This window comes from Zonotrichia leucophrys, chromosome 1, assembly GCF_028769735.1.
Source record: "Zonotrichia leucophrys gambelii isolate GWCS_2022_RI chromosome 1, RI_Zleu_2.0, whole genome shotgun sequence".
Classification (NCBI taxonomy): domain Eukaryota; kingdom Metazoa; phylum Chordata; class Aves; order Passeriformes; family Passerellidae; genus Zonotrichia; species Zonotrichia leucophrys.
The window spans coordinates 96,982,027-96,994,583 of NC_088169.1; the positions used below are offsets into that span (position 1 = coordinate 96,982,027).

At 43.6% G+C, this 12,557-nt stretch overlaps 1 protein-coding gene across 1 annotated transcript in view; it reads right to left on the bottom strand.

Moving 5' to 3' along the window:
* NECTIN3 (nectin cell adhesion molecule 3) overlaps nucleotides 1-12,300 on the bottom strand; it is a 62,348-nt gene extending 50,048 nt beyond the window's left edge. The window contains exons 1-2 of the mRNA XM_064701749.1: nucleotides 12,265-12,300; nucleotides 10,461-11,673 (exon numbers count right to left, since the gene is read on the bottom strand). Of these exons, the coding sequence (XP_064557819.1) occupies nucleotides 10,461-11,673; nucleotides 12,265-12,300 (1,249 nt within the window). The remainder of the gene's footprint in view (nucleotides 1-10,460; nucleotides 11,674-12,264) is intronic.
* Nucleotides 12,301-12,557: the final 257 nt, after the last annotated feature.

Sequence of the window (12,557 nt, forward strand, 5' to 3'; positions counted from 1 at the left end):
AAACACAAGGTCTATGAAACTCCTAACCTCACCAAGAAGTTTTAGGCACAAACCTCCTGACTTGGGATAACTTAAACAAACAAATCCTCACAAAACCAACTATCTAGAGCATTTCAGCCATTTTGGGGAGAACAAGGCAAAATAAGTTTGTTCTATAATTCATTGCATAACCACAGTTGTTCAATACTGAAAATATTGTTGTATTAATATCTTTGTCTTCAGTAGAACATTACTTTTATGTAGGAACAATAAAGTAAAAGTTCAAGTCACGCAGAACTGAATATTTCTTCAACTTTAACTGGAGAAAGGGACATGGCAGAATCAAAGACTGCCCACTGCACTTAGTGGTATGAGAGCACATGGTCCACATAACTACCAAACATTTCTGTACAAGCAATGTTTCTGAACTGCTTTAAATAAACACTCTGTTATCAGGATTTTGGGTACTGGGGAGTTTCTGTTTTGGCTTTTCTGTGACATGAGTAAGTAGTACATGAAATTCTAAGCATTCAGTAACATTCTAAGCATTCAATAACAGTTGTAAACATGCAGCATTTCCTGTCCCCTGCACTGTACTTCCTACACTGAAACCAGAAAGCCATTAGAAACTGGTCAGGAACACTGGTGCACTGTGTGTCACACATACACTGATGTGTGTGACATCCTAGCAGAAGGAACAAGACCTTCAATCCCTAGGACAGCCCTGACCTGCCTCAAGTAGACCACTCCTTGACTTTCTGTATGTTGTCTTTCCACACATCACCTACTCTGGGGAGAACTGAGGTCTGCAGGAAGAAAAGGGAGGTTGCACTTTGCACTATGTAAAAAGGGAGGATGTACTTTGCTCTATGTAATGTTGCAAAGCCTCGAACAACTTCAGAAGGACAGCTAAATATTAACTTCACATTATTAATTACCTGTAAAGCTTTGGTGTTATCTGCCAGTATTGAACAACTGTGGTTATACAATGAAATGTAGAACAAACTTATTTTGTCAGGAGCAGCAAATCTCAGCTGTCCATAAAAAATCTGATGATTTATCAGTTACATTACAAAGTTATGGGATGGCCGCTGCCCCCTGCACTGCTGACACTGCTGGCTTTTTTTAGCTCTTAAGGCCAGCTCAATGCAGGCAGTTCCAGAAAGTTAACCCCTTTTTGTCCAGGAACTGCATCACAACAGTAAGCCTAGGGAATGCTGTTTAATAGCTGCTCAATTTACTGCTAAGCTACATTTTCAGTATGTCTCACACTGTCACCCAGCTCTGTGCTCTACAGGATTGTTCTTACTGGCTACTTATTGAAGTAACAGAAAAGATGTAGTCAGATCTTTATTTAACAACTTCTCTAACATATATAACTTATATTAGGAAGTAACAATGGGATTCAATTTTGAAGTAAGTTTTTAGCAGTCAAATTGATTTATAGGAAAAACTTGTTTCAGACTTTACTTTGACATTTTAATCTAAATAGAAGACTTCCAACTTCTTCTACTTTCCTTCCAAGGCTAGCAACTATAGTATACTAGCTCATGCCTGCCCATGTACACTATGTGCTTCATTTAGACTGAAAGGGACTTCTGGAAGTTATCCAATCCCATCCCCAACTGAAAGGGCCAACTTTGAAGTCAGATCAAATTGCTCAGGGGTCATACCATAGTCAGGTTCTGAATATTTTCAGGGACAGAGATTCCACAACCTATTTCAGCGCTTCATTGTCTGTGTGGGAAAACATACTGCTAACACATTATAGTGACTTCCCTTGTTGTAGCTTGTGTCTGCTGCCTCTTATCCTTTCCCTTTGCATAGCTAAGGAGAGTCTGTCATTGTTTTCCCTCTACTGCCTGTTAAACAACGCCAATAGCAATTAGGGTGCCCCACTTCAGACATTTCTCAAAGCTGAACAAACCCACTTCTCCAGCCCTCTTCATACATCATGTGGTGACTCCCTACCCTAGTGGCCTTTCACCTCTGCACCTGCCGCACATTTGGGAGCACAAAACTGTGCACCGTACTTTTGATGTAGTCTCACAAGCCCCAAATAGTAGAAGTCCAAATTGCTTCATTGAACTGGCTGAGCACGCCCAGTGTGCTCTTTATGTTTTGCACGACAAAGGCACATACTGTCCCACAAGGACCTTTATGATCTTTCTTGTAAAGGCACCTGACACCAGTCTGCACCACATCTCTGCTGCTGCATGGGGTCATCCCCCCCAAGACAGATCTGCTTTTGAATTTCACAAGGTTTCCAACAGTTATTTCTGACCTGTGGACATCCCACTCAATCCCAGTTTTCAGCAGATAACTGACCCTCATAGTCATCCATAGTATCCATAAATTTGCTTGAAGTGCCTTACAACCTGGAAGAGAGGTCAGAATGCAGCTGAACTGCCCCTGCACCTGGTGCCACCAGTGACCAGCCTCCAGATGGACTCAGAATCTTCTGAGTTCAGCAGGACACAAAAATTTTCCCCCATCTAATAATCCACTTCCCAAAACATATCTCACCAGTTTAGCTACAAGGAAATATTAGGAAATCCTATTAAAAGCCCCTTAAGGTTAATAACACTCACTATTCTTTTGCTCAGTATCTTCTCCCATGTACTTACAGCAACCAATTCAGGATCTCTTTTCACAGCAGTCTCAGATTGTGGAGACACCATCAAAACTGCTTTCCCTCACTTCACTTCAGTTTTCACCTATTTGTAGCCACACCAACTTATTATACCTAAGCCATGTCTCTTGAGACTCAGAATATGCAGCTGTAGAGTAGCTCTGGAGATTCATCACAAAAAGAACTTTCACTAACCATTCTGTAGAGTCACACAGTCCTCACCTCTTTCTGTAAGGTAGAACACTGCTGAATCATTTTAAGATTTTCCATAAAGCCTACACAAATCTGTTTCCCCACAAAAGATTACATTCTGATTTATCAGGAGGTAGTTTAAGTTATTAAATATTCAGGTGGAAACACTAATACATTAATTGTGATAATCTAGTTATAGTAAAAAACCTAATTACTTACAACTGTTGAACTTAACAGTTGTGTTACACTATATATATACACACTATATATATGTACACACACTATAGATATACTATGGTTTGAGTTGGAAGGGATGTTAAAGATTGGAAGTAGAACATATAAGCCACATGCAGAAGTCTAAACCACCTGGGATACCTCAGACAGCTACACAGAACTTAGTATGCTTCTTCCTATAGATCCTATCCCGGATAAACGGCTATATTACACTTGCTAGTTACCAGAGGCAGATTATTTTATGCTACCTCAACTACCAGTAACACACTGAAACTTTCAACAGGATGCATTTAAATTTCCCAAAAAGTGATTCACAGTATGGTCACAACCATAAGTTTCTCATAGTTGATTACTTTAGTAGTGTCTTTTTAAATGGCACAGTGCCTTAATGAAGTCATAATAACATTACTTCTGTTTCAAGAAAATTTATCTGTTGAAATCAAAAGTGCATTGAAGCAGTTAAAACACAGGAACAGCAGCATCGGTGAAGGGTTGACAAGTGGATTTTTATAATGCAATCTTTATATTAAAAAATCATATTAAGCTTACCAGCTCTTGACTTCTCTTCTCCAGTTGTTAGCAATCAACCTTAGCAGAGTTAGTTATTCATTGTGGCAATGGTCAATAGTCAATGTTGGAGAAATTAAAGGAATTTGGGGAAAAAATTACCCCCAAGTTACATATGAGTCAGAAGTCTTACTCCCTAAGTTAATCTGTTGCTATGAGGAAGTTACTTGGTATTTGATGTAATTTAACTTTTACAACATTAAAGTTACTATTTTTCTACCAAATTATATACACTGAAAAGAAATTAAGTTACCCATCTTGAACATGTCAACTTCCTCATATCCTTTCTCCAGCATCTCTTCATCCAATAGGCTGATTTTGGTTATGCTTGTCCCAGCAATAATTAGTTTGCAGCTTATACAAATACATCACATGCAGCATGGCTGGGTGGTATTTCAAGTTAAAAAAGCAACAGAAGTGGACAAAGAATGCCCACACAAAGTATGAAAATGTTAAATCCAACACTAATCTGAGTCTTCTAACCGAGGGGCTAATAAAAATAACAAATCCAAAAGTAACCAATAAATTCATCAAGCTAGCTCAGCTGTTTTTTTTCCACTCATTGGTACACATATCAGCTATGGAGACCTGCTTGACTAGTCTTTATTCACTTTGGCAGGAGATTGCCATTTGAATGACACAATTTCAATTTTGCACATGCCACTGCATTACACTGAAGTATTCAAAACAACAGTCACTTTCAAAAGAACACTCAGCTCTGTATAAACTAATCCCAGAACTAGTTTAAGAGCTATCATGTTATACGAACCTTGACGAACAGAAAAAGAGAAAACAATTAATCCCTGTAGACATATAATGTTATCTTAAATGCCACATAATGAAAATCTGATGTGGGAAGGGGATTGGGGAAGGGAAATGGGCAAGAGCTGTCTACTGCTTGCAGATAATCTCAGTATTCCTGTCAATTCAAGAGTTACACTCAACTAGCCTTCTCACTGAAAATAAGATGGATGACATTTTACACTATTAAAGAATTAAAATTGCCCTTACTCCTGCACACTACTTGAAAAACAACTGAAAAGAAGAAGAAATATTTAATAAAAGTATGCAGCTATGATAGAAGAGGATTGTCTGGAAGCTTGTTTCTGCTTTTCAATACCTGAACTAAAAGCCACCTTCTTGGTAACACCCTAAATTTTACCTACCTTTACCTTCCCATACACTTGAAAAAACCAAGGTAAAAGGATAGAGGACATCAACAGAAGCTTTAAGACATTAAAGGGTTTTTTCATTACTGCTGCTAATTTTCTTCTATTGCTAACTTATGGACAGAAAGACAAATTTTTGGGTTTACAGTTGAAGCAGTCCAAAGTCTGAAAGTTAATTACCTGAAAAGTAACTCCTGAAGCATTCATGTATTGGATAACACCAAAAAAGTGGGTTTGGTGTTTTCACCATGACTTGGAAGTTGTGCTACACCTCAAAGCTCTTCATCACGAGCTTACGTACTAAGCAACCATGGGCCACCTTTTTTAGAATCAAATGAATGCAAATATTGTCCATGAGGCCCCTCAGGAGCCTCACTCATACACACCTCCACCTCCTTTTAACACAGTGTTTTACACCTTCACCATCCAGGACATCCAGCGGACTAAGACAAGCTTTCACCCAACAGCTTTACCATCTGTCCCCATGACAGAGACAGAAACACAGTAATTATTTTCCCTGACACATCCTTTACTGCACAAGTCACTCTTTATTTGCTTCTCATATATTTCCTTGCATTTTTGCCACATTCAGCTATTCCTATCTTTTCTTTCTTAGCTTTTCTTGTGATTTCTCCCCATACTCAGATGATACTATTTTCTAGGCAATCCTTCTGCTTTCTAAACAGAAATAAACAATAATACTAATGATCCCTTTAACAAGAAAGCTTGATCAACCTATTTAATGTCTAATCAAAAATTCATCATCTCCAACCTCTCAAAAATACATTACTGCATTTCAGACACCTATGAACTCTGAGGCATGGAATACAACTACCCTCCAAATAAGTACTGCTCAAAGAATCTTGTTTTAGACAGGCTAACCCTACCAAAAACAAACCATAGAAACACAAAAGTGTTTTGGTTAAAGGCACCTTTAAAGACCATATATACCTCCACCTCTAACAACCACTAAATCCAAGAACATGTGGCATAACAAAGTAATAATAATTAAATAATTGCACCTATACCTATTTTTCACTTAGCAAATCTGGTCACTTACTTCCAACTATCAGCTGCCTTAGAAAATTCCTGACAGAAACTTCTGCATAACAATCCACATACCAATCAAAACAGAAGTCATCAAGGTAAAAAAACCAACCAAGCAAAGTTCCAATAATTCTCATCCAATACAACACATTCATTCCAAGCTGGAAACAAGCTTAAGGTACAAACACAAACAGCAAAGTAATCCGTCATCACAGAGCCACCTTTAAGTGGCAGTGCACAGCGGCTCCAGAGCAAGCAGACAACACACACAATCTCAGCACTCTCACTTGCTGGCACACATACCCGAGCAGTCTGCAACCGCACCTTCTGATAAAGAGCTGTTTGGACAAAGCTGAATTCAGCCACACAGCAGCCACCTCCACAGCCACAGGTTGGTGTAACAGCAGATGCAAAGTTTATTGCTCTTCAACACATAACCAACACTAAAAAAAGACTTTTACCAATAGCATTGCAGGCAGCTTGCACTTAGCAAGATTATCTTCTGTGTAGAAAGTTTTACTCATCTCTTATCTTAATTTCATTCACTCTGGATTTGTTTTCTACAAATTACAATTCAGACTTTTGATTCTAGAGTTTCCAACTTATTTTTTCTTTGAGCTTCACAAATGCTCCACTCACTAGCCCCAGACACTGCTTTCTGAAGCAACACACTCCCAACTCATTTTCCCTCCTCACACCAGATGCAATCTACATCACATTGTGCCTACCTTAAAAGCTCTATTACCAGCACCTGAAGGGTAATCAACTGGTACAAGTAGTCTATAAAGTTTACATATTTTTGCTTCTCCTCCTACAGAACAGTCCTTTGTTTCTCAATATCACCCTGTCAGCAATACTACATAAAAGAGATCAGAAAGAAAACAAGCTAGATTTGACCACATTTTTAAACAGGATACTTGACTCTCTATCTCACAAAAAGTAAATCCTGCTAGAGCTTCTTTTGTTTCCACTATCAAAGAGAATGCATATCCCATGACATAAAATTAAGTTGCTTAAGAAGGCAAGAGAGAAACACTGTTTAAATCAAGTAACTGGTCAACTGTTATGTAGCATAAGTGGCTAAATAACCATCACAATTCTTTTATAACACTCCAGGTGTTCAGATCCTAACTCAAATAACATTGTACTTCACTTCTATATGTAAATTGGACTTCTTGCACACCAAAAGCATCACAGTGTAACAGTAACATGGAAAAATAGCAGATGTACCACAATGAAACAGCTAGGAATTCTTTCAAAAGATCACACCTCATATTCTAATGAGTTATCCTCAAGTACAGTCTGGACAAACTTCTGGCAACATTAAAAAATTTTTTTGTTAATTATCAAACAATCCAGATTTAAACTCTCCTATCTGTTGTTCTTACCAGTGCAGCTGCTCTGTTTCTTCACACAGCAGCTTCATACACTGCCCAACCTACTACATGGTTCACCACTATTTCATTCCAACTTTTCAAACACCTTCCACAGCATTCCTATTCCTTCTTTCACTGCTGTTGTACTCCTTCACCAAACACCTGTTCAAACAAGCATTCATTTCCATACCATTTTCAAAACATAAAAGATTTCTTAACTATTAACATAAAATGAGGAAAAACCACATTCTGTTGTCTTGCTGATAACTCTACTACACCTTCCCGTTTCCAAGTTGGCAACCTGCTTTGCTTGACATTCAAATTTACCATGACTTCACCTGAAAAAATAGTAAAAATAGTTTCTAGCCAGATTGTTCTCATCAATAATTACTTGGGGATTTTATTTTTTTAAATTATTTTTGTATATGGTACACTGCACTCTTATATTATCTACACCTTTATAACCCAATCCTTCCAGCTCTACTGCCAGTCTGGAGATCTGCATTCCAGGCTCCTGTAAGAAAAAAAAATTCATTGGGATCTTAGATGACATATGTATACTTCTTTGTCTAACCTTACTGAGAAACTTAACATAGCCAGCAATTTAAATAGAAAAAAAAATTATTTCTTCAACAAAATATCTGAAAAATGCATCTTGAACATCCTTCTATTCACCTCACTTTACAGTTCTGCTTATTTTTAATTCAAGCTTACATTTAAAAAAAAAATTGCAAAAAAATTTTCACCGTGTGCAAACAAATGAGACTCAGGAATTATGAGGAATTTGTTATTTAGTAGCACACAAGTCCTCATTTACAGTATATGTTGCAGGACATGACTCCAATAAGCACAGCTGAAAAGCATTTGCTGCAATGCAAAATAAGTTACTTTCCAGATTAAAGGCTATGATGATGCTTCTATAGATGCCACACAAGTCCCCTAGTTCAAGGTTACACTACTTTGATCGCGCAAGTTCAGTATGCACTTTGTGGCATCGTGCACTGTTTGACAGGGAAGTGGAAGGAGTACTTGTATGCACAACCTGAAGCCAGTAGTATTACTTTCGTAAAAAAAGCAGCATTTATTAAAGCAGGTCTATATTTACTCAAAAACAGAAAAGCTGCTATTTCAGATTTCCTGATATATTTTCTCTTTCCCCCTTCAGTTTTTTGGTGTCAGTGTTGAGATGTTTTTGGCAATATTTCTCTGAGGAATTATAGCTCAAATAAATAATTTCTAACTGTCAATCAAAATGACTGGATAAAAATTTATTTGGTTTTGTAGCGACTTTATTCTACTAGGATTGGGATCATTTATGGCAGCGTTTTCAAATCTTTCTTTTGCTACCATTATCAGAATTAGCTGAGTAGCAGGACAAAAGGCAACCAAAAGCAATAAATAGTTTGGGGTGCCATCAACATGTAAACATGCTCAAAACATATTTAAGAGCACAGTATTAATATTTTTCCTTCATAGTCACATGTTACAGTTACAAATACAATGAAAACAACTGTGGGAAATTTAAAGGTGAAAAGAAAACTAAAACCTAAGATACTGACAAAAAAACCTCTTTCCCTGCTGCTTACCTCCAAGTCTAAAAGTCTGTAACAGTTTTTCAAGTTTTCCCTTTTACCTTCAAAACTTTGTGCTCAAAGAACAGAATTATTTCAACACAACATTGCCACTTCTGCACTTCTGGCTGAACTTCTGAAAAGTTATCACTTATGCAAAGAAAAAGAACCTGGGAAGACTGACAACCCAAATTACACTTATCAAGACTAAAATGGTTGAGTCGCTGTATGACACTAGGCACGGATGCTATTAGCTTCATTGTTACTATTAACTTTACATTTAGATGTAAAAATAGCTTGTCAAGGTCATGTCAAGTCTGTAACTTCACTTTTTTAATTGCAAAAAAGCAGAAAAAACACTGAACAAAGGGAGGGGAGAAAAGTGCTAGTGCAAAAAGTTTGCCTTCTCGATATTTACAAACTTAGTAACAATCACCTTTTTTGAAAGCTACATCATTGCCAGAGGGGGGAGACTACTACATGCACCAGCACAATCCTACAGCGCCTCAACTCCCTCCCTGAGAAAGCATTTCTCAGATACTACACAAGTGTTTTACGGCGGCACGGCTTGCTCGTTCCTGGGTATTTTTATCACATGAAGCTCCAGAGACTACCTCCTCTAACTTCTTCCTCCTTCATTAAAGAGAGAAGGGACACAGCGTCTCCTATAATAAAATATCCTTGCCAACTATTCCCTTGCATTGGGAATAAATACAACGGCAGGATGAGGGTTTTCGATTTGCACTTGTCCAAGTCTACTTTTATCCCCTCTAATCTTCCACTGCTGTAAAAAAAAAAAACACTACACCGCATGCAGTACATTAGAAATAAATAAATAAATTCCTGCTCAGTTTCCAACTGCTACGTTGCTTGTTTGTTCTCCACAGGAAGATGAACGGGAGGGGGGGGTAGGTGATGGCATTTTCCTGCGGGCGGTCACGCCAAGCCCGGCGGGCCCGCACCGCAGTGTCCCCGGCAGCAGCTGCTCAGGATGCGGGTGATGTAGAGCAAGCACACGGTCCCACCTCAGCGGCAGCGGCGAGCGACCCCACACCGAAACCAGCACGGGTTTCACCCTCATTGAGAGGAACAACGACACCAGCCCACGCCTCCTGAGGCAAAGCGCGTACTATTCCTCCCCCCAGGCACACCCAGATAAAACACTAAGACCCTTCTGTCCTTCCTACGGGATGGGAAATAAGGAAGTGGGGGGCGGGGGGGGGAGCGCCCGTGAATTCCCGCAAATAAGCGAAATCCCGCCGCTCAGGACGGGAATTACAGCGGATAACCTGCCGTCCGCCGGGGGAAGCCCCAGCAGGAGAATAAACTTCCCCTATTGCCCCACCCGGGCCGCTGCCACCTCAGCCCAACCGCCGGGGATACTTGGCCTCCCGGGACACCCGCTCTCTCGACTGCGGTCGCAGCGGATGTTCCCGGAGGAAAGAGTCCATAGGTCTTGGCGGTGCGGGCTCCGGTTCGGACCTGCCTCGCATACCTCCCTCCTTCACCATCCCAGCCACGTCCTGCCCGGTTCCCCCGGCGCAGGGCGGCCGGCGGCCCCCGCCGTCGGGCGCCAGACAAAGTTTCCCTCAACTCGGCCGCGTCCCCCGGCGCTGCCGGGGCTCGGGTTTCTCTCCTCCTCTTCCTCCACCCGCCCCCTCGCCCGTCCGCCAAGGGGAAAAGTTTCACTTACTGCAGCAGAAACGAGAGAAAACCAGCCCCAGGAGCCCCAGCCCCGGCCCGGGAGGCACCGCCAAACGCAGCAGCCGCCGCCGCCGCCACCACCGGGGGGAGGCACCGCCACCAGTCGCTAGGAAAAGTTCCCGGCGGGCGCGAGGAGGCGGCGAAGGAGAGAAACCAGCAGCAGCCTCCGCAGCGACTCCAGCCCCTGCCATTCTCCGGGTTCGGCTCGCAGTCGCCGCCGCTACGACGCCCGGCCAGTCCCACCCGGTCCCGCTGCCCGAGCCACCGGCGCCTCCCCACACGGAGCCTGTGTCACTGAGCGGGGCGGGGCGCGGTGCTCCCGCCCTCTCCGAGCGGACCGCACCACCCACCGCAGGGAGGGGGGAGCAGGGGAAAGCGGGACGTGTGTGCCAGGCGCTTCTACCGCGACCCCCACCACCCCTCCCCCGCCCCGGGGCGGGTCGCCTCGCCCCCACCTTTCCCGCCCCGCACTGTGGGGACTCGCAGACGCGCCCCGCGCATCGGAGAGGGGCTTTCCCGTCGGTATCAAGGGTGCCGTGGGAGAGTGGTGGGAGGGGGCGTAACGGCGTCCTCCCCCGGGGGGCTTTTGGTACATTCCGCCACCGCCCGAGCGCTGTCGGGGGCGCCCGCCCGGTCGGACTCTGCACTCGCGACCCGCTCTCGCGCCGCCCCTTAGGCTCCTGCCGTCCCCGTCGCCGGGCCGGGGTGGCCTGGGCGGCCACTGCCCCACGGGCTGGGGATCGGCTAGTAGCGCTCGCCCGGGGCGGGAAGCGGCGGGGGACCGGCCGCAGCACTCTCTCTGCCAGATGCCGGGCGAGGGCATTCCCGAGAGCCGGGATATCCGGCCGGGGCCGCTCCCGGATGGTCGTGGAGGGCCGGTTCCTCCTCGGCGGAGGCGGCTGGCCGCTGGGCTGGAGCCCCGCACTGGGGCCGCTGGCGTGCAGCACGTGCCCACTGGTTTTGCCAACAATAAACTTTCCCGGCGTTGTCCTCGCGTCGCTTACGCTGCCCTTGGCAGAGCCCCGTGCGGGGCAGCGAGGGGCCGGGCAGGGGCTCCGTTGCCGCAGCTCTTCCCGACGGGTCTTGGGCCGACGTCTGGGCGGCACTCGGGGAGCGTGGAGCGCACGGCTCCGAGGCGGTACCGAGCCCGTCAGAGACGACAGGATCCGAAGGTCTGAAGCTATCTGGGACCAGATCGAGCCCTGTGCAGAGTTCACCGAGGAATACCAAATACGGCCCTGTGAAGCCCGCGCAGAGGGGCGGCAGGGGTCCGGGGGCAGCAGGCAGCGTTTCTGTCACGCTAATGCCTTTAGGGATTCTTGGCTGTAGCACAGCACATAGCTTTGCTCTGGGAAACGCTGCCACCGACTTGGGCAGAGCTGCCCCGCAGGGAGCGATGGTGCCCCAGCCACGGGCGGAGACCAATGCTCCGAGTATTGTTAGGGCTAAGTGACTGCTCGAGGTGAAGAGGGAATTTGTGCCTCTGCCCAAGGTCCCTGGAGTCCAACTAAGGGCTGTCTGAGAATTAGAGCAGTCTGTAACCAGGTCACAAAATTAAAGGTGACTTTTATGAGAAATGCAGTTTCTTTACTGCATCTCGGCGCTGATCGTTTTGTGGGTATGGTGTCAATGGATGTATCCCCAGCTGAGATTTTTCAATAGCAAAATACAGAACCTTAAAAGAAGTGGCTTGAGAGTCTTGCCTCTTTACAGTCTAGGGGTTCTCTTTCATTTCAGATGCACTGTCCTTGCAAAATGTCAAGGAAAAAACTGAATTGCTATAAATACCATACTTGCTGTTGCAAGTGGGTTTCACATAAGTACCACATATTCCCCAAAATATTTGCTGATTTCTTTTGATAGTGGACATAAAGAGTGGTTTCTCTCAAAGATGTGTTTGGCTAAGTTTATCAGATGCTCACAATAGTATGTTCATTCCATCTTCAGCCGCACTGCTTGCCAATTAACTGGCCTCATTTATTTGTAACTGTGAAACAAAACAGAATTCAGGCTAAGAGTTACTACAAGCAAATTGCTGGCTATGATGGATGTTGGACATTCCTCAACATTTTGCTGTGAAAACCAA